The sequence below is a fragment of the Pleuronectes platessa genome, chromosome 10, assembly GCF_947347685.1.
Source record: "Pleuronectes platessa chromosome 10, fPlePla1.1, whole genome shotgun sequence".
NCBI lineage: Eukaryota > Metazoa > Chordata > Actinopteri > Pleuronectiformes > Pleuronectidae > Pleuronectes > Pleuronectes platessa.
The window spans coordinates 13,558,710-13,581,649 of NC_070635.1; the positions used below are offsets into that span (position 1 = coordinate 13,558,710).

Genomic DNA, 22,940 nt, shown 5'->3' on the forward strand with positions numbered 1-22,940 from the left:
TCTTGGCTTCTTCCATCGTTATTTCCCCATCAAATCAAATGTTTCAACTGTCTGTTTCTGGACATACACTGTACGCACTCCCAGTAATATTGTGAGTTGACAAATACCCCTACTGTTTGGTGACCATACATTTAAAAGAACCAAACTCCTTTGGCTTAAATCTTTCATTTTAAACTGAAACATTCCTCACTGAGTGTGTTAATCTGCTGCAGTAGTAACTAAATACTCATCTGGCTTTGACAAAAGTAGCTAATGTCCCCCTGTCGACAACATGGACTTACCCCATGAGGAGGATTTAGTGTAGATCCCGCTGCCGTCAATGGTGCATCTCATATAATACCCCCACATGTGTCCAATAACTAATATCCTATGTAAAACCCCATCAGCAGGATAACATGAAGCACCAAGCAATTCCTCTGTTCACCAAATCTGGTTCTCCAGCTGTAATGAAGCTCCCTCGAAGAGAACTACAGAATTACCAGCGTCTATAGCTCATGGGAACCATAAGCCTGGACCAGGTGTCATAACAGAGTTAACCGAATACTCAGCGCTGCGTGATTTGCATTGGATACATATCCAGGTCACTTGATGGGATTAACCGGTTAATCTGTGTTCAGGCAGGGTGCAGGTGCATCTCAGCAGGTTTTGATATAACAATAGAAATAAAAGCAGCACTCGTGTATTCAATTTGTATTTATTTTTATTTGATCCCACATCCCCAATAATGTATTAGCAGCAGACACGGATTACAAGGTGTTTGTCCCATTTGAAAAATTGGCAAACTCTTTGGACGCCAGTTCACCAGTAGAGAGCACTGTAAGTCCATCAGTGAATGACACAAGACACGGTTTAACAAACCTCCACTAAAGATACTACATAGTCTAACTCGTTCTACTTGTTTCAACTAATTGTTTTGTACATTGTTTATTCCATGCAACACAAACTCATTTCATGTCTGTGACAGACAGGCAGCAGCTTTGTGGAATCAGCCTGGATATGACGGCTCCAGCAGCATCACCACAGGGGCGACTCATCGTATCTGTAACACGAGGACGTCAGTAAAAAGTGTGTTTTTAAACATCCATCAAAACCATGTAAGGATTTGGATGTATGGGTAAAAAGAAAGTAAAAAAAGAGCACGAGAGAATCATGCAATCAAAAACACATAAGATTGAAATTAAATAGGATTTAAACTATGACACACATTAACAGAAACAGAAGTAATCCTACTGAATAAAAGCAAGATAAAAAAAGGGTAGATGAATGCTCAATATTATCAGAGTCAATCTAAAAATCACTTATTTACAATAAACACTTTGATTGGACATTCAACTCAATATCACAAGCTTAGCACAGGAATATAAAAGCGTTACACCTAATTGTATGGTTGTTTTTTCAGTATGACATATTATATAGCTTAATATGTACATGTACATCACAAATATGAAGGTAAAAATATCACGGCAGGGTACCTGTTGACAAAATGTGTAAAAAGCAGCATAGCATTGTAATTTCAGAATAAAAAAATAATAAATAATAATAAAAGAATTTACCTGACATAGTTATATCCTGGAATATTCTCTGTGCTCTCCCTCACCAACACATCGGAAAATACAGTTTCTGGAGTTTCTCTTTTGCCATACCTATAATTTACACAATCAAATCAAATCAGCACGTTAATACATCGTTGCATTTCATTTCTAAGCTGTAATGTTGTATAGAAGTTTAAATACTAACCTCTGTCTTGTAATGAGGTTGATGTAGTGTCTTAGTGCAGAGTAATATTTGGCAAGATCCTCAGCTGGTGCCCCTTCCCGGGGACTGACCGGCTTGACTGGATATGCATTGGTGCCGGAGTGAAAACAAGCCAGCAGGCAGAGAGCCAGTGAACCCAGCGACATCATGTAGCTCGAGCGAATCCTGGATCACAGGGAAAATTCATTAAATGCACGGTAAACAGTTATTATGCAACAATTTCACCACATCACTATCATTCTCCCATAGTTCATAAACCATAAAATATTTCAGATGCATAAGAACTCATTGACTTCCAAGCCAAAAAGTGACAATTTGGTGTGAAAAGCAGAGAAATAGAAATTTGTCTTACATTGTAGCGCGACACTTAATGCTGCTGTGGTTGTTTTTTTCTCGCTGTCCGAGGCACCTCTGTCCGATTCCTCACATCACCCCAGTTTTATAGAGTGTGTGACGGGTGGGGAGGGAGGGTCATTTCATTCACTTATAGGTCACTCCTGAGAAATGTCTACTGCCTCCTTGGTTAATAATCCTTACTGGTCAAAACAGACTGAAACATGTACACAAGTCACAATGACCATTAAATACCATGAAAAAACATAGCCCTGGTTGTTTTATTTTACTTCTATTAGATTTATTAAAACATTGTGATTATTTTAATAAAGTAACTTTGTTTATGCCTGTTCAAAATGTGCCTGTCTGTGGAATCGTTACAAACAATTAGCCTGATGGAGGAAATGGTTTGTATTTACAAACTCGCCAAGCAGCATTGTTTGATGTCCCTGTTAAATCATCCAAGCATCAAGATTATTTTGAGATGGGATTAGTGTCAATTGCTCATCCAATCTACTAAATACTGCACTTGACAAATCAGTCAATCAAAGGAAAATCAAAGGAACGACAGAAGGAAATTTTGAGAGTTGATTAGAATTTGAATTAACTGCATTACAAATTTACTGAAGAGTTAACATGTGCTTTGAGGATTCAATTATTATAGATTTATGTCAACACACATTTAGAACATGATCAATTCCTTGACAAGCAATTAGTTTAATAACACTTAAATCCACTGATTGTTGATTTTCAGAGTAGTTATTTTATTCTAAATTATTCTCTCTTCCATGTTAAATATGGGAATATGTTTAGAGTTGGAAAATAATAAAGTCATAGAATGTTCTGTCCTTTTTTTAAGGGAAATTAAATATTTAAGTGGAAAGCTTAAAACTGTCCACTTGTGAATCATGACCAGCATGACAAGTTTCATTAAAACTGATGATGCACAACTTGAAGTGGCTGATGATGGTTTGTTGTTGTTACATTAAGTTGAAATATGTGAAGATGCCGCAGGTGTTTAGAAAGATGCGTTTCAGTTTGATTGGATCTGCAGGGGGTGTGGGGGAGGGGGGGTCTGCATTAGGAAACAATTCATTTTGTATTAGCATCCAGTCTAATATAAAGAAAACAGAAAAGAGCTGTAGTTACTGTAACTTCTCTTCTGACGCGAATGAAAGGAGATGTGCAGATTAAGATATATTTTTTTACTGAAAATAAAGGCTTTCAATTTCATTGTATCACACAGTTGAGAACAATGTTCTCTTGTGCCTAAACAGCTCCCTGCTCACTTAACGTCACTCATGATTCACTAAAGGGAGCATCTGTGAACAGCATTCTACATACATGCCTTTACTTTATCATTTCTCACATTATCTATATCTATGCCACATTAACAAATTCACTTCTATTAAGCTTTTTTCAATAATTCATTAAATAAATGATGTGACCCCTAAACAGAGGGTTGACAGTTTGATTCCCGGCTCCACCTGTCTACATGCCGACGTGTCTTTGGGCAAGATACTGAGTTCTACCAGAAGATGACTATGTAAAGAAGCGTAAAGAAGGATGGGTGAATGTGAAAAGGTGAATGTGGGGTCGTTTAGACTAGAAATGTGTTATATACATGCAGTCAATTTACCATTCATCTGAAATATTAAACCAAAACATTAGAAATAAAAGAAAAGGCAGCTGTAGTCTGTTATCATTGATATCTGTATGTTCGTATAGTTGTGCCCAAAAGACGAAGGTTATAACAGGTTAGCCAGAAAAAGTAAAATAAAATCAATTTGTGTTTAGTCAAGATTACTTCTCATTTATCATATCTAGATGAAGGAAACATCGACCTTACATCTTCTCTATAAACTCTACTAACTGACATACATTTGTCTTAAGACAATAACTCGACCATTTCAGCCAAACCAGCAAGTGACTCCAAACAACCACACCAGAAGAAACCCCAGTAAATCGCACAAGCCCTTTAAACTTTCAATTTCAGCTGATCGAGGGCACAAAAAGCTTCTACCCAACAAATGATAAGATGACTTTAATGACAACTATTTTCTTGAAGAGCACTCTACTGAAATTTGACAGTAAATTGGTTCTGTTGTTTCCTACGCCAGTCATGTGAGGACTCAGGGAAAGAACTTAAGAGTTGCAAACTTTCAGGCTTTATGTTATACACAGGTTAGCCAGATGTTGTTCATCAAAAGGGACTTATTGGATTCGGCAAAAGCTGTTTACATATTAAATGAAGGATTTTGTTCGATTAGATTGTCAGTCCCAATCTTTTTGATTCCTTCAAAAATCCCTGGGGACCAAACCAATAAAATGATAATCTAAGTCAAATAAACTGGAAATACAGCTAAGAATATAATATCTTCTCCAGATTCAGATTTGTTTATTAAAGTTGCACAGGGAAAGAATACAACAGCATAAAAACAGTTTGTCAAACTATCATAAGCAGCACCATGAATTAAGAATTATAAACCCAATCATAAACATTTTTCAAACATGAGGGGCTTACTCTTGATTCCAAAAATAATAACTAAACAGTACAATAACAATATGCAATTATACTTTACTATCATAATAATTAGCGTGTCAGATGTCACATGCTTTGTGGAGTTACTGGTGTTTTACTTGATGAAGAACCATTCATCGCCTTCTGAATAATGGGTGTGCAGTTTGGAGAATGATTAATAAATACCTCAGTTGAAGACTACAGCCTGCACTGTACCTTTGTAAAACACGAGGAGCAGGTGGTTAAATCACAGACAGTCCTTCAAATGTCACTACTGATAATGCTCCTCATCACCACTGACTGCCAAGAGAAAACCAAAGACAGATGGCAGGTTCCAGCCCACCTGCTGCACACAGGCAGCCAAAGAACACCAAAGAACCTGAATACTCACTTCTAGTACTTTTACTACTGCAGATGTAACATAAGGACACTATAAGTACAGAGGTTGGGTGGTTTGACTGCGGTTGAACCCTCACAGTCCTCTGCATACTGGAGATGAATTTGCACTTTTCTCACTGTAACAAAATATTGCCATGCCTACACAATGGTTATGATTACATGTACACGAACCCATTATAAGCTACTGTAAATCAATTTCATTAAACTAGATAGACGTGTTTTTATTGATTGAAGCAAAAACAATTGGAAGGATATGAGTCATTTCAAAAGGCCTTGTGTACCTCAGTGTGTAGCTCTGCTCCTGCTGTTTGCAAGAGGTAATTAATCTGCCTCCTCTTCCCCATCTCCTCCATCATGGAGGATATTAACTCCCGCATGTCCACAACGGCTGCAAAAGCGTTGGTAAATGGCTGCATGCACAATGAGAACATCAGCCACTGTGACAGAATTCATATTTTTATTTGACTCCTTTCAATTTTCCCACTAGTGTGGTTTTGCTTATCCATTAGAAAGTAATTGTTTTAACTCAGTTTGGAAAACAAAAGGTCTAAAGCAAAGGCTTGCACTGGTATTCTATGATTTCACTCGTGTGCAACCATTATCTACAAAATAGCAGTTGTGCAAATTAAATTGGCTATTTGGCGGTTAAAGTATAAATATTTAAGTATCGACAATTTAATTTGTTATTCAGTGTGTTAGTGAGAACATTAGTGTGACTCATGATCTTAATTTCCGAACATGTTCAGTGTAAACTCAACAGGCAGAGAAACATCCAAACACTAGGTCCTGTCGGGCTCTGTGGGCTTCTCCTGCTTCATTACATTTTCACATTTAGCTAATGCCCTGATCGTGCAGGACTCACAGAGGCTCCATGGAACGGAATGGTCACTTGCAAGGAAGTTATCAGGGAGTGCATGTGTGTCATTATGCTCTCATGTAGTATTTTTCAGTGTCTGGTTTAGGCCGATTCTCCACAAAAATATGTATCTTCAATAATTGGAAGCTTTACAAACATGCATTTGTATGTTAATGTAGTGACAGAAAGTAACCATATAGCATAGAATTCTTAGACTGTATAGTTGTAGACTGTAGAGGCTCTGAGTTACATAAGTGCAGACCGGCCTTAAATGACCAATTTACTGGCCAATCTTTCAGCAGATGTAAGTGAAGAGTGGATGCACATCATGACACCGTCTCGTTTGGTGGAGGCAACAATATTTCTGCTTGAAAGCATGAAGTTGAGGGGCTTGTATTGTTAACCCCACCATCTCCTCTTTGGAAAAGTGTTTTACAGTTTTGCAGACAACAAACTGCTCAGTGGATTGAGCTCACAAGTGGAAGGTGACCGAGTGCATTGAAATTAATATGCTTCAGTAAGCACTTTGAAGCTCTGGTGGTTTTCTTGAATATTACCATTCATGAGCTTTATGCTTGTGCATTAAAGTTTGATGTGTTTAGAATTACTGCAATAATTTGTAGTGCAAGAATATTACGTCTAAAAGATTTTTTTTTTCAACGATACTCAATGGTTTTAACACTTTTTCAGCTCAAGTTGGTTCAAATGTTTTTACGGCTTCAATAGTCTGCAGCTAAAGGTTATTTGCAGCGACAAAGCGAGTATGTATATACAGTGGATATAAAAAATTCTACACACCCCTGTTAAAATGCAAGGTTTTTGTGATATAAACAAATGAGACAAAGATAAATCCTGTCTGAACTTTTTCCACTTTTAATGTGACCTTTAACGTGAACAATTCAATTGAAAAAACAAACTGAAATCTTTTAGAGGGAAAAATAAAAACAAAAAAACAAAAATAATGTGGTTGCATAAGTGTGCACACCCTCTTATAACTGGGGATGTGGCTGTATTTAAAGTTAACCAATCACATTCAAACTCATGTTAAATAGTAGTCAGTACACACCTACCATCATTTACAGTGACTCTGACTAATCTCAAATAAAGTTCAGCTGTTCTAGTAGGATTTTCCTGACATTCTATTAGTTGGATCTAACAGCGATAGCCAAGGTTCGCAGAGAGCTTCTAAATCATCAGAGGGATCTCATTATTGAAAGGTTTCGGTCAGGAGAAGGGTACAAAATAAGTTATTAGATAAACCACGGAACACAGTGAAGACAGCCATCATGAAGTGGAGAAAATATGGCACAACGGTGACATTGCCAAGAAGTGGACATCCCTCCAAAATCGGTGAAAAGACAAGAAGAAAACTGGTCAGGGAGGCTTCCAAGAGGCCGGCAGCCACATTAAAGGAGCTGCAGGAATTTCTGGCAAGGACTGGCTGTGTACTACATGTGACAACAATCTTCCGTATTCTTCATATGTTTGGGCTATGGGGTAGGGTGGCAAGACAGAAGCTTTTCTTACCAAGAAAAACACCCAAGTCCGGCTAAATTTTGCAAAAACATACATAAAGTCTCCAAAAGCATGTGGGAAAATGTGCTATGGTCTGAAGAGACCGAGGTGGAACTTTTTGGCCATAATTCCAAAAGGTATGTTTGGTGCAAAAACAACACTGCACATTCACCCAAAGATCACCATACCCACAGTGAAGCATGGTGGTGGCAGCATCATGCTTTCGGGCTGTTTTACTTGCTGGAACAGGGACCTTAGTCAAGGTGGAGGGAATTATGAACAGTTAAAAAATACCAGTCAGTTTTGGCACAAAACCTTCAGGCTTCCGTTAGAAAGCTGAAGATGAAGAGGAATTTCACCTATCAGCATGACAACGACCCAAAGCACACATCCAAATCAACAAAAGCATGGCTTCACTATAAGAAGATTCATGTTTTGGAATGACTCAGCCAGACCCAAGACCTGAATCCAATTGAACAACTGTGGGGTGATTGGAAGAGGGCTGTACAGAGGAGATTCCCTCGTTATTTGACAGATTTGGAGCCCTTTTGCAAAGAAGAGTGGGAAAATATTGCCAAGTCAAGATGGTCCTACCCCAAAAGACTGAGTGCTGTAATAAAATCAAAAGGTGCTTCAACAAAGTATTAGGTTAAGGGTGTGCACACTTATGCAACCAGGTTATTGTAAGTTTTTTATTTCTTATTTTTCCACCTAAAATATTTCAGTTTGTTTTTCAATTGAATTGTTCACGTTAAAGGTCACATTAAAGGTGGAAAAAGTTTGGACAGGATTTATCTTTGTCTCATTTGTTTACATCACAAAAACCTTGAAATTGAACAGGGGTGTGTAGACTTTTTATATCCACTGTATACAAGGAAATACTGAGAATAATTTAAAGAGACCTAGAATAGTATAAAAATAATTCATTTTTACCATCAACATGTTAAACCATTTTTCTCTTCAGCAGACTCCTCAAATATGAAACCTTTGAAACCACATAAAACAAATTCCTTTGGATGGACTAATATGAAGAATAGAAACCATTTCATCAATATGCTGGGGTAGTGACTCAACAGAAAAGCCGATGCATTAGAAATGAATTAATGCAAATTGTGTTTCATTGTCCAAAGTTAATCAACATGTCAATAAATACCACAGAGATGGGAAACAATGATCCCAACATTAGAATGAAAGTCTATGAATTGATGATTTCTTGCATTGTCACTTTATGTCAACATCATAGATGAAGTCTTCTGGAAGCTTCTCAACAGGGATCTTCATCAGCTGTTCATCGTAGTTGCGGAGTGTCCAGAGTTTCTCTAGTTCGTACACGTCTCTGGCCTCTGGCAGCATGAAGTGAACAACCATATTACCTGAGGCGAAGAGACATGGACATTAGAAACTACAACAACAAACACCAGTTAACATAACCAGTCTGAATGGGATCTTTGAGTTTTATATACCAAAGTCAATACACATCCAGTCCTCTGCATCCTTCCCTTCTGTCTTCACATTCGGATCCCCATCTTTCTTCAGGAACTTGTACTAGAGTAAAACAACGGGTTGAGTTTTAGAAACAATTCCAAATTGCACCTATGAGCATCAACAAAGAGAAAAAGAACGTTACCACTTTGATGGCATAAAGTGCCATTGCCCGGAGGTGCCTGTGGGATGTTCCAGTGACGACAATGAAGTACTCTGCATATTTGATCTGGTCTGGAACTTTAATCACGCAGATGTCCGCTGCATTTTCCTGACGCAGCAGCGACACCAGCACATCAAGAGTGAACGACTCTGAGGGTCCTGGAGAAAACAAAGATCACACAGTTTGTCTCACAATCTTCCAGCAGTGAATGTGGCTGATCCACAACAACAGATCTTTTGTGCCATTATTCACTAATGAAAGCAATGAATGAGGTAAAGCTTGACTGCTTTACCTCATCCATTAAAAGTTATAAAGGCTGCCACAGGCATGTTCTCAATATCATTATCTCCTTGATTAATAACTTGTTAATTTCAAACTGAAATACAAAGCAACGATTCCTAAATGTAAAATGATTAATCCAATCGGATCAATTGACACTAATTCATCAGCATTTATTTTCGTTTTTTTTTCTGCATAAGCAAAAAGCTGGAACAACCTCTCAATATTTGAGGGTTTGTTGCACTTGTTTGTTCAATATTATGGTTATTATAGTCTTATTAAATAACTTTTTAGATATTTGAAAATGTCAACTCTAAAATCTCTACACGGAAAGTTATTCTTACATTTAACATAGGTTTTACCTTTAAAATGACTAAAAATAGCATTCAATTATATAAACATTATTTATATTTATTGATCCACTCATCACCAAGCACCTACCCGGGGCGCTGCTGTCACCGGGACTCTCGTGTGATTCCTCTGTAGAAACCTCGGCGTCCTTCTCTGAATCCCTGCTCTGACTCTTCACCTCTGAATAACATCTCGCGTTCAGTTGACAGGTGAACACATGAGGTCGCAGCTGACGTGAAGCTGAACTCGGTGTGAAACGTCTGGTCAGACACAGACTGTGACGTGGTTCTCTGAAGACGTGTCTCTGAAAACCACTTTGTTCCAGTAAAACGCTTCTTTTAAACACAGACGACACCAGTTTCCTACATCCACTGAAAACACTCATGATTATAATCAATGAATGCGTCTGTCGAGGGCTAAGCTAAAAACAGGAAGTGTTTTCCGTCCTTGGCGTTTGATTGGTTCGTGCGGCTTCTTTGTCGGTTTCTGGAGCTTGCTTGAAATAAACGAAGAGCACGCCCTATCGGCCACAGAGGTTACGACCTCAGAATTCAGACTGTTGATTTGGTAAATCAGGATCCTAAATACTGAATTTCAAAAGGCAGGATTACACAGTAAACTGTACAAAAGTTAATAATGGTGAGCACAGGGAAAATTTAAGAGGTACATTTTAAATGAAGCCTTCTAGTGTCAAATTGTGAACACGCATGATTCTGTGCAGCGAAGGGCAAACATCCAAAAGGAGTTATAAATTAACAAAACACATTTTTGAGAGAAGAGACTCTTTGTTTAAATATAGTAACTGGTGAATTTCTTCTCTGGGATCACCAGTCTTAATTTAATCTACTGTATTAATGCATTTCAAGCTATTAGTTTTTTATATTATTTATTATTAATCTGAATCTGTAGTGAGGTTGAAGTATAAAGTAGCAGGATATAGAAATATTGTGCTTGTGCATCCTTTTGAGATCTTATGAGATAGTAACAATCACTATGGTTGTAGAGTTTCTTGTGCTAAATATCTTCTGCTGTGTAACTGGATCAGACTCACACTGATCTCTCCACTGTTACCAACATGTTTGCTCATTGTGGGATCTATACGGTTCCTAAGTGTAAAGTGCCTTCAGATATATCTTATGATTTGGTGCCGTACAAATAAAACTGAATTCAATTCAATCAAATCATTCACCTCATAATTGATGACAAATTAAAAGATAATCAGTGGGAAATTTATTCGTTGTATTTATTTCTGTAGGAAAATTAACGAATGGAAAAAGCATTACAAAATCAATACCTCTGGCCCTAAAGAGCCTTAATGCATAAGATTATCTACATTACAAAATTTTGATAAACCCATATTAATTTCACCTGAGGTATATTATCATTGGTCAGTACATTGTCAGTGAAATGTCAAATACAAGAGTGTAAACAAAACAATAATGTACAGGTTTGTACATTTTGTTCCCTTTTGTTCTCTTTTGTGTGAACTTGAAGCGGCGATCATGTTAGCCCTCATTCATCCGCACAGTCGGAGTCCATCATTACATTCAGTCTCAAGCCCACAGGAATATGGTCTGTGAGGCCAGCCAGCTGCGTTATAAAGGTCACCTCTTCAATTTCCTGAGAGACGAAGAGAGGGCAAGGTTTTAATGATGCTTGGAGATAATTGATGTTTTAAAAGGAGACAAACAATGGAGAAGAAAGAGAGGACTGCGTAGAATTAGCACTAGAAACACACACGGGCCACGTACTGTTCGGCACTGTCTTGAAATGGAGACTTCTCGAAACAGGATGTAGTCGATCCGACGTCCGATCCACGGCTCGCCGGGCTCAGGGTAAACCAGTGGCAAGCCCTCCGCAGGGACAGGTGGGGAGATGTAATGCTTTCTCGCCTCTTCACTTTCCAAAGTGCTGCACAGAAACAGAGCGAAGTCAGAGCAGAGCTTTGTCTTAAGAAAGTTAGTGAGGAGCCCTGTTCACTTCACAGTAATGGGGACACGCTAAAGAAAGTGAGTTAACCTTTGTAGATTCTCTGGGGTATTTATGTCGTCCTCATACAGCGTGGGCTGCTCCAGTAAAGTACCTTTGGAGGGAAATCATCATATTACCTTTAAACATCAGCATAGAGTGTAGATCTGGAGCATTTACTGTAGTTTAATTGATTGAAATTCTACTAACCAATGACCCAGGGCTTCTCTTTTCCCGGCCCTGCCCTGCAAGGATCTCTGTATTCCTTAAACAGACAGTGATTCTGTTCTAGGGTGTCATCTGCAAAAACAATAAAGCATTTTTGAATACTAAAGAAATCTAGTGAAGATGCTTTCAAGAAATATAATTGACAAAACAACGAAAATGGTCAGAGACACAGACACACCAGGTGAGCAGTTGTCAAAGTTGAAATCACCACAGAGCACATCAAAAACCACCTCCTCATCAGGGTCTCTGTTGGCAGCTTGAAAGTCACCGATCCACTTGGTCACCATGTTCAACTGCTCGCAGCGAATTTCCCCTTCACCTGATAAGAGATCACACAGAAGCTGTCACAAGTGTGTGTTCTCATGAGAAGCTGCAAAGTAATCTATTACATCCTCGGTTCCCAAACTGGGGTACATGTACCCCAAGGGGTACGCGAAGTGGTTCAGGGGGTACGTGGGGAGAACATTTTATCTGCGTTTTCAAAGTGAAAAAGCCCATTACATTTTCAAACTGAGCTATAAATAATCGTGCAATATTAAATAGTCTGAATAGCGAACTCGCATTGCCAAAAATACCCATATTCAGCAAAATAATTACACTGCCAAAAAAGTTACAGGTAGGTTAGTGACCGTTAGTCAAAACTAGGGGTGGGCATAATTAATCGACAATCTATTAATTGATCCTTAAGAATTTCGTAGATTACATTATTTTGTCATCTACGATTATTATAAGTCCTGAAATCCCTGACAATTTCAAAGTTTCAAGTGTTATAGGCTGTATACGTGCGTCGGGGGGGGGGGGGGGGGGGTACGTAGCTGGAGATTGAATGTCTGAAGGGGTACGAGACTGTAAAAAGTTTGGGAACCACTGTATTACATGAACAGACTGTATCGGGAAATGTGACTTGCCTTCTGGTGCATGAAGGTGTGTGCAGTTCATATAGCCGACCACCTTCTTCTGATTCTTATTCTGACCAATAAGCAGCTGAAATATCAAACAACGTCACTGCGTTATATTTTCACAGTCTTAAGAGTTTAACAAAATCCTGACAGATTAATAAGAATTTTGCAAAAGGACACATCCGCCACTCATAGAGGTACCTTAGTAGAAAGGAGGCCCTTAGCAGCCAGTGCGTCTTCCCCACGACTGTTGGGAAAGCAGTGATACTGGGCCTCGAGCACTGGGAATCGGCTGGCTAGAAACAGTCCACTGTTGAAGAACTTGAAAGAGGAACATAAGCATGGCGGCTGGCAGGCATACACACCGACGTCGTACAATATGTGTCCAAACATGGGACTTAGTGCTTGGGTGAGTTTCTTCGCAGCCCTCTTATCGAACACTTCCTCCAGGCAAAGTATGTCCACGTTGGCTGGAAACAGTGACGAGACTTCCCAAGGAACATCGTCCTCCTGACGGAGACCCTGGGAGAGCAAAGCTCGTGGAGCGCTCCGGTGACCCGTTCGCTCCTGCTGGTTGGAGTTCTGGTTGGAATTGAGGAGGGGGGAGGGCGACCCAGACGAGGGCTCTTCTGTATCATCACAAGGCACACTAGCCACGTTGCTGTTGGACTTTGGGATTGGATCATGTCCTTCATTTGAGTCTGAATGGGGATTCACGGTTTGCTGGGCCTGTCTATCTGTAGCACCGTATGTAGATGAGTTCCCCATGGGGAGGATGCTGCCGGAGGGGCTGAGAGTGCCACAGCTGCTGGGGGAATCTACAAAGATGCGGATGTGAGGTCGACACACACCGTGCACAATGCGCTGACCAATGGTTGTCGCCCTGTGCTGAGTGTGTGCGAGGTTGTTAAAGCGAGCCAGGCTATCAGGCAAAAGACACAGGTTGGCTGTGGCGAAACCAAATGAGGCCTTTCCTACCAGCTCAAAGCCCCTGTGTGTCTCAGTCTCTGGTGAGGACGGTTTCTCTCTGTGGTAGCGAAAGGGTCTGCGGCAGGCCTGAAGAGGAGCCCAGAGCATAAAGCCCAGGAGGGCCAAGGGGGCTGTTATGAGAAAAAGAGTTAAGTAGATGATGAAGCCAAAAAAGACCTCCAGTGGTCGAAGGTAGCATTCCTGCTCCAGTCTCTGCTGCCGCTCCAAGGTGGTGGACTTGCACACGGCGACGAGGCGATCAAGAAACCAGAAACAAGGCAGGATGAAAGCCCACCCCACAGCATGGAGGCCTGCAACAAGGCAGTTGGGAAAGGGAGACTCCTGCAGGGCCATGCCTCTGCACCTTCTCTAAGCTGCAATGAGGTTGAACAATATGGAGACTTCTCGTACTAGCCTCATTCCTGTGGATAGATTCTTCTTCATGGGCGTCCTGGACACTAAACACAGAAAAGAAACAAGAGAGAAATCAAAATGTTACGACATGGCTCTGTTCTGTCTTCCGTACCAAAAACATGTACAGCGAGGATCCTCAGGAATACCTGGCTCTTATTCTCACACTGACTTCATGCCTGAACACGCAATCGTGGGAAACATGAGGCGACTGACAAACCCACTGACATGAATGCAGGATAGACAGAGACACAGGGAGGATAAGACTGGCTTAACCGCACACTTATGCAATACGTAATAATCACATTTAAAGGAGACAAAGAGGAAAAACAGTGTGTGAACTGGGTATAATCCCTCTGTCACCATCTGCACAGTGCTGCTGCCAACCACTGGCAAAATGAAGTCAGCGAGGAAACGCCACAACAACACCACACCCTAATGGGTTTCGACATTTCTTGATTATACTATCGAGGCGTTGGGCGTATCAAAGGGAAAACCTAGTGCAAACATTTTCTAAACTTGTCATGATAACGATTAACGATGAGATGAACCTCTACTGATCCTCTGTAGAGCACACAGCGGCCAAAGGAGGACTATGTAATGCGATAAAAAATTGAAATACTATGTATAAAAGGTTGGGTCATTTATAAAATGTGCGATATGAATATAGGGATCAAGGTCCAATTATTTGTAATATACGATGAACCACAATGTGCAGTGGCTTTTTGTTGACATTTGGATTTGAGTGTTTGACAGTCGGGTCTGTGTTGTGCAGTCTGACACTAACAATAGACTTGACAGTGACGATAAGTGCGGATCAGTGTGTGTTTCTCCTGCAACGTTAGTGATGCGAGGAGGACAGGAACCAGGAAGTTGCGATCCCGCGACGCCATGTAAAGACCCCCATTCACATCAGACTACTATCAAGCACCAGCGCCATGTGACCCATCTATTATTAATGAATGGAAGTGAGTGTGTCACTGTGTCCACTACGCACTCGCACAGGTAGTTTAGAGGAGCGGTGGCAGCCCGGGTGCAGGTATGCTAAGCTAACAGTTTCACTTAATGATAAAACACACACACAGACACACACACACTTCGTTCAGACCCACGTTAACGTCGGTGAGTGGCCGCAACAAGTCGCCAAGTGGCCGCGGCTCATGGCCACTGGACGATCTCACTTCACACGTATGCGAGTTAACTCAAACGAAAGCTGACACCTGTCCCGTGTCGCACAGCAGCTAGCTTAGAAAATACCCGGCTAACGTGGCAGATTGTACGGGTCTTACCTCAGAGCCGGGGGGGTTGGTGAGTGGAGCACGGGCAGCTCATGTGTTCATCATGCCAAATTTAACATGTTACATGTGAAACTGTAAATATGTTCATTTAAATCATAACAATGATGAAAAGTACATGAGAGGAACGTGATGCCTCTTGTGAGCTCAGACGATCATCACAACGTTAAGCCACGCCCTAATGGCGGTTGTCATGGAGCCGGGTCCCGACTGTCACGTGACCTTACCTGAGGCGACCTGATAGAAGAGCTGAACCCGCTGTGTAATAGTAGAAATAGTATCTGTAATAATAGTACTACTGTTAGTAAAGTAGAGGCAGGGGCGTCGTTAGGGGGGCTGAAGCACCCCTAAAATGTGCTTCAGCCCCCCAAAATAATTATTGTGATTTTTTTTTTTTTTTTAATTAAACTATTGTTTTACACATGGACAAGTTATTTATAACTCTAACATGCTACATGTCATTTTAAATTGACTTCAGTGCCATGAACATGTTTTCTGATCTGATATTGACCTCAACCATGAATAAATTGAAATAAATGTGTATATATACAGTAAATATATAAATGATAATGACTTGTGTGTGTGTTTGTGTGCGTGCGTGTGTGTGTGTGTGCATGTGTGTGTGTGCGTGAGTGTGTGTGCGTGTCAGATGGGCGTGGTCAGTGTGATGGGTGGGCCCTCAGATGAGATGATAGTATTATTATTGTATTGTTGTCATAATTAATATATAGATTTGACCAAATGTAAAAAAGTTAAGAAACATTGTTTGTCTATGCTCTGCTGTGTTCGTATGAATAGTAGCAAACTAAATGAATCACACTGATTTGTTTCACTCCAACACTGTGTTAATTGATCAATGAATCCTGTATGTATATTCAGAAAGACAGAGGTAGATGTTACTGTACTAGTTATTTTTATTCAAAAAGTTTAACATATTTACAACACATCATTAGATCATTTCAAATATGTACAAAGGGGGACAGGGGAGGGGTTTGTTTTGAGGAGTAGAAAAATGGTGAGGGCGGGGGCTTCTCCACCTCTTCTCTCTCCTCCAGCTCATCTCGGCCTCCTCCTTTCTGTAGCTCAGTCCCATAGTTGGAGTTTTCTCCTGCTGCAGTTTCGTCTCCTTTCGGCCCTGAAGCAAGCACCTTCTCGTTCTCCTTCTCCATGTTGACCTCCACCTCACTGCTCACTTGTGCAGACTTGCTTCCAGAATTTTAGCCTTGGCCTGACAGTCAGTGAGCTCGGCCAAGCAGTCAACATAGGCCCTGAGGCGAGCATGCCCTTTCTCTACCTCCTTCGTTATGACAACATCTTTTTACTTTCAGCTGGTTTTCCAGCTGCTCCACCTTCTCCGTCAGGGCCTGGATCTCATTCTCCTTCTCCGTCTCCATCTCCCTCTCGGTCTCAGTCTCAATCTTAATCTCCTTCTCCTTCTCCTTCTCCTTCTCCGTCTCCTTCTCCTTCTCCTCCTCCTTCTCCTTCTCCACCGCCATCTTTATGATATCATCTCTGTCTTTAAGATGGTTTTCCAGCCGCCACACCTCCTCCTTAAGAATCAAAATGTTCCTGTTGGCTCGGAGGATTTCGACATTGTAGATCGTCACAAGTTTCTCCTTCTCCTTGTCCTTCTCCTTGTCCTTGTACTTCTCCTTCTCTTTCTCCTTCTCCTTCTCCTTCTCTTTCTCCTTCTCCTTCTCCTTCTCTTTCTCCTTCTCCTTCTCCTTCTCCTTCTCTTTCTCTTTCTCCTTCTCCTTCTCCTTCTCCTTCTCCACCTCCACCTCACTGCTACATCCTGTATCAGGCTGGGGTGGCTCCTGGTGCAGCCTTGCTTCCATCAGCTTAACCTTGGCCTGACAGTCAGTTAGCTCAGCAAGGCAGTCCAGATAGGCCCTGAGGCGAGCGCGCCGTTTCTTCACCTCCTTCGCTATGACAACATCTTTCTCTTTCAGCTGGTTTTCCAGCTGCTCCACCTTCTCCGTCAGGGCCTGGATCTCATTCTCCTTCTCGGTCTCGGTCTCAATCTCCTTCCTCTTCTCCTTCTCCTTCTCTTTCTCTTTCTCCTTCTCCTTCTCCTTCTCCTTCTCCTTCTCCACCGCCATCTTTATGAACTCATCTCTGTCTTGAAGCTGGTCTTGCAGCTGCCACACCTCCTCCTTAAGAGCATTGATCTTCCTGTAGGCTGTGAGGAGTTCGTCATTGAGGATCTTCAGAATATCTGTTTTCTCCATGGTTCACCACAGAGAGTAGATGTATCTTTTGAAGAAGCTGTTGGATGAGTTGATGCACTATTTTCCGAAGAAGTTTCTGCTCTTGTCTGGAACTTGAAGTCAAAAGGCTTTATGTCTGCAGGTGACAGGATGAAATAGTGTGTAAGATTTAGGTGAATTTGATCAATCAAACATTCAATATAAAACAATTGACACAGATAGAGAGACACACGCAGAGAGAATGAGAGAGAGAGAGAGAGAGAGAGACAGACTGGCTGGTTTAAGCGAGAGAGAGAGAGAGAGAGAGAGAGAGAGAGAGAGAGAGAGAGAGAGAGAGAGAGAGAGAGAGAGAGAGAGAGAGAGAGAGAGAGAGAGAGAGAGAGAGAGAGAGAGAGAGAGAGAGAGAGACTCCCCTCCTGCTACGTGTGTATCTGGTTGCCATGGAAACTCAACTGAATGCAACTGCTCTCTCCTCACTGGGAAGAGAGAAATCTAAACTCTGAGTGCACCACTCAAACAACTATAATTCAGAAACTATAAGTCCTATCTGTAAAATAAAGACATCGGGAGAATTCCAAGACTTCTCCGGACACACAGATATATTTGAAATTTGTGAGAGTAAAAAAATGGGACCGTGTGAGCAAGTTATGCAAGTTGATGCTCCTTCCAGAAAAGTTTTCTCTGAAATAACATTAGACCCAATGGAGAGGGATTGTTTTTTTCCTTAAAGGAGCTACACACCTCATGTCATGTGCTCCTAGCATTAACTTAAGCTTCCGTCAACTTGTCCTTCAACACATTCAAACTACACATTAACCAAAAAATCACCAGTTAATGTTTTTTTTTTAAATAAAACTTCCCTCATCAATCACCATGGCACCAAGCCCCTTCGATTTGAATTTGAATCTGAATTTGATTGGCAGTGATTGAAGATTTTGTTTTTTTACTTTATCTTAAATACTAAAGTTAAACACCAAGCTTAATCTTCCCAATGTTACAAAACACATCATTTGGTAGAATAAGATGTGAAATGGGAACATTTCCTGGTGCTACAGGTGTTTTGTCCACAATGCCTCGCTCTGCCTGGCCTCGGCGACTTAACGCTACTTAGCATCACGTTAACACATATCACCCATTAAGATAAGCAGCAGAAAACACAAAAGAAGCCAGCAACAATATTTTCACATTTGTCATAAAAGCAACAGAAAACAGCACATTATCAACATGTAACAACAGAAGCTTCATATTATACAGTGGTTTAATTTCAAACTTGAATAATGAGCCTGAATTGTATCGGTTAGCATGCTGGGTAAATACAGAGAGAGGGTGAGACATGACTTACCTCAGTCAAGGTCAGAGTGCAATAGCAACTGTCTTAAACTTTAACAGTATTTAAAGCAATCAACAGCCAATCAGAGGTCTCCTATCAAAATACCAACTATGATGCTGTTCATCAAAGCATCAAAGGAGGTATTGAGAGAGTGTCCCTGTCAATCAAAATAATCTTCTATTTCAAATCTTAGCATCTGGTTGCTATGGTGATAGAATCACCTACTGATGATGAAGTTTTGTGATCATTTATTTCTGTAAATAAATTTGTTTCATTTTGGTGGACTTTTAATTGCGTCATTCTTGCAGCATCTGATCTTAAATTTTTTAATGGCTCCTGTCTTATCACCTTCTTGTCTTAGTATTAATATATATATATATATATATATATATATATATATATATATATATATATATATATATATGTTATATATTAAATATATATATATACAATATATACTTACATATATGTTTATATACATATACATATGCATGTATACATACATACACATACACATTGTGTGATGGTAGAAAATGTATTTTGTTTCATTTCATTCTCTATTGTTCATTTCGTCTTGTAACTCTTAGCCGCAGTATTTCATCACAAACGAACATGTGAACATTATACAACCCAGGATATTTCCAACCAAAATTCAGACTTAAATAGTTTAAATTTATTTTACCAAGAGGTTCATGTCACACTGTATGGAGAATATTTAAGAAAAGACGATTTTCTACAACCACAAATTCCATTGCACAAGTGTTTTGCAGCAGAAAATACCTTCATAGGTGTCTATGGATGAGAGTAATACAACTCAGAGCTCAAACAAAACCTAAAGAATCACGGAGACGGATGACCGATTACAGTACATATGACTAACTGGATATGAAATGACTTCTACAAGAGGATATGACATTTTGATCATTTTGCGCAGCCCTAGTTTTCATTGAAATGCTTGTTCTCTCACATGAAAATACTTTGTTCTTTAAAATGCACAACAATCAGGGGTGGACTGGCCATCTGGCATACCAGGCATCGTCCCGGTGGGCCGTTGACCCAATGTGGGCCGGTCTGGTCCGCTATGTTATTTATTTTTTTTTTTTTTTTCTCTTCTTCCTCTCTAAACTCCCTCCAATTGGGCCGGCCAATTGGCTACAGAGGGCTAGCAGTGTGTTGCCAGCATCGACACATATTATTGGTCTATTGTTTGTCATTGTCAATCAATCATGGGCTGACAGGCTCAGAGAGCCCTGACAGTGCTGTCAATCACAACACAAACCAGGGTGGGGCGGGACCTCACGGCATTGGCGGGGGGAGTCGCGGGACGGGCTGCTGCTGAGACAGAAACTTAAAATGGATAATAAGAGTAAAAAGCGCCCGGGTGGCGCTGAGAAGCATCGGGAAAAAAAGCTGAAGTCTCTGGAGGTGGAGGCTGCTAAATGTGCCAAACTGACGGACCTATTTGGAGCCGGTTCACCAGCCCAGCAGCAGCAGGTGCGCCGGGAGACGAGCGAGGAGGACTCGACAATGATGAGCGAGTGGAGGCAGACATGGTAAGTAACGTTGGCCTGGGGCTGGCTAGGCTACATTTTTTAGACATGTCCAAAACAAAGTAGAAAACGTTTTTGATTTTGTTTTAATATGCCGAAATGTGATATTATGGGTTATTATTGTTCAGATGATTTAGCTAAGCTAGCTAAGAGTTGCTAACGTCGTTTACTGTTGCCATAGCAACAGTAAACTTTCTGAGCTGTAAATAGAGATGAGAGTGCTTATGTGTTGATCCTTAATGGTGTGATCATGTACACTAAATGATCAATTATTCTCCATTACAGGTTGTTGTGATATATTTGAGGAGTCGTTCTCCCTCTGTTTTATATGTGGACATTTGGGACCACTGTTAGAATTTGGTAAGTTTATCATGTATTTTTTTATGTATAAATTCATACTTCATAATTATAATAATTTTCAAAAGGTTTTAAAAGAAACACACATCCAAAAAGTTGTCAACTCTAGGTGCAGGACAGAGGAAAACATTTTCTTTATTTTTCAGACATTATAATGTATCCATGTCCTTCTCAGGTTGACCACTTGACATGTGAGAGCCTGAGGAGTTGTTCGCCCTCTGTCCATGTTCGAGGCCTTGCTCTCTGTCTGCCTCCAGTCTCTGCCTTCACGGTACCATGTCTGTTGAGTCTCCTCTAGTCTGGTGAGTTTATCATTTTTTATGTTTTATGAAATCATACTTAATTTGTGATGATTAGAGACATTATAATGTATCCATGTCCTTCTCAGGTTGACCACTTGACATGTGAGAGCCTGAGGAGTTGTTTTCCAGACACAGGTAGAGCTGGCAGGGGCGTCACCCTGGGCCTGCCCTTTTGGGCTGGGCTTCAGCTGCAGATCTAAAGGCTGCTTCCAGGGGCATGGGGCCCTCAGCCTTTGTTTTTCTTTGCTTCTGCACCTTACAACATACATCACACCTTATTTTCACACATCCAAACACTGTTAACACCACTGACGCGTAACATATTTTACACATCCCACTACGTAGTTAGAGCTATCTTGATTTGGGGTTAAATAAACTTACTTTTGGCTTGAGAGGTTTGTGTGTGGCCTCCCTTCTTGTTGCCATCTTTGAGCTAGGTGGTAACAGTAGTATGCATGAGAGAAGACGCCGCGAGATTTGTGGACTTCTATGTGGTGTCCGCTGAAAATGTAGTGGGCTGGTCTGGACAGACAATGCCAGGGCTGAATTTTTGTCCCAGTCCACCCCTGACAACAATGTTTGTCAGTAGGACTTCCTGATATCTTCCTCAACGATGAATGGACACACATTCTGTTCATTCACCGACTGCCCTACCTTACACATGGCATGAGAGTATGATTTTGAAGGTCAGATTTCAAAAACATCTCAGAGTTAATTTTTACTGTTTTAGATTCTTAGTACTGGAGATCCTTAACATCTTTCTGTCTAAAGTCGATTTTAGGTCTATTTAAGAAGACGTGTACTGTTTGTAGTGATCTATTAATGCAAAATGTAACAAATTTGCAGCTAACATGGTCTATCAATGAGGCCTAACTGGTTTGACCGCTATAGAGGCTTTTGGAATATATGAACGGCATATCAACGACAGTAAAGAACCAATGTCTGCTGCAGATGTTCTTTAGAGCTTTGTATTATTGTACAAAGATAACAAGAACTGTAGGAGTAACCTTTTGTACTTCATTTCTTTGTCAACATAACACACCATTCATTATGTAAGAGACGTTTTTTATGAGATCAAATTCTGACCTGATGTTTTGACAGATTCTTCTTCAGCGTGTCTTACAGGGCAGGGCTGTAATATTATTGTGCTCTCTGTCCTGCACCTCACGTCACCTCTCTGTTCCTCTGGTAACTCAGACCAAATGCTTTCCTGAAAATCCATGTCATATTTATACTGTATTTTGGCAAACTGTGTGCACACAGCAGCACTGGATGATCTTGAGTCTTTACTTTGTTGCTCATACTGTGAGTTATATCAGTCATTATAAGAGTGAAGTCCTCGCAAAGAGATGTAATCCCTGACACAGCCAATATTTTCAACATTATTAGAAATAGCTCCGTTTGTTTAAACCCCTGCTTATCAAACAAAGTGGAAAAAACTATTCATCTCAGGTTCCTTTTCATCCTCTAATGCAATAAAGAGAAGAACTGTAAATAAAATCGACTGCATTAAATTACTACCAAAGATGCCGGCTTCTAAAGGCATGCACATGTATTTATTTTACAGTAGAGTGGAGGCGTGTCTTCCTGTCACGTCTGAGGTCAACAGAAAGTATAGTAAAAAATGTTTGTTTTGTTGATCATTTAAAAAGGGTTCCCCTACACTAGTGTTCACACTGTATTATATTGCATATCAATGCTTAAACTATTTCAATTCCATACAATGCACCAAATTTGAAATTTTTTTTTAAAAATGTTGTATATTCC

General features: G+C 40.4%; 3 protein-coding genes across 3 annotated transcripts; all 3 read right to left on the reverse strand.

Moving 5' to 3' along the window:
* Positions 1–1,014: 1,014 nt before the first annotated feature.
* Positions 1,015–2,314, reverse strand: LOC128449275 (peptide YY-like). The gene is given in 6 exon segments (XM_053432348.1): positions 1,015–1,039; positions 1,554–1,643; positions 1,738–1,920; positions 2,108–2,152; positions 2,154–2,166; positions 2,293–2,314. Coding segments are annotated over 6 exon segments (378 nt in total).
* Positions 2,315–8,057: 5,743 nt separating this feature from the next.
* On the reverse strand, positions 8,058–10,124 carry malsu1 (mitochondrial assembly of ribosomal large subunit 1). The gene is made up of 4 exons (XM_053433063.1): positions 9,745–10,124; positions 9,007–9,182; positions 8,843–8,924; positions 8,058–8,752 (listed from the first exon to the last, which is right to left on the reverse strand). Exons 1-4 carry the CDS (start codon positions 10,037–10,039, stop codon positions 8,601–8,603), a joined length of 705 nt encoding a protein of 234 aa, XP_053289038.1. The 5' UTR covers positions 10,040–10,124; the 3' UTR covers positions 8,058–8,600.
* Positions 10,125–10,879: 755 nt separating this feature from the next.
* smpd5 (sphingomyelin phosphodiesterase 5) lies at positions 10,880–15,590 on the reverse strand. The gene is made up of 8 exons (XM_053433062.1): positions 15,419–15,590; positions 12,951–14,176; positions 12,759–12,834; positions 12,029–12,169; positions 11,833–11,922; positions 11,674–11,737; positions 11,406–11,565; positions 10,880–11,274 (listed from the first exon to the last, which is right to left on the reverse strand). Exons 2-8 carry the CDS (start codon positions 14,070–14,072, stop codon positions 11,167–11,169), a joined length of 1,761 nt encoding a protein of 586 aa, XP_053289037.1. The 5' UTR covers positions 14,073–14,176; positions 15,419–15,590; the 3' UTR covers positions 10,880–11,166.
* Positions 15,591–22,940: the final 7,350 nt, after the last annotated feature.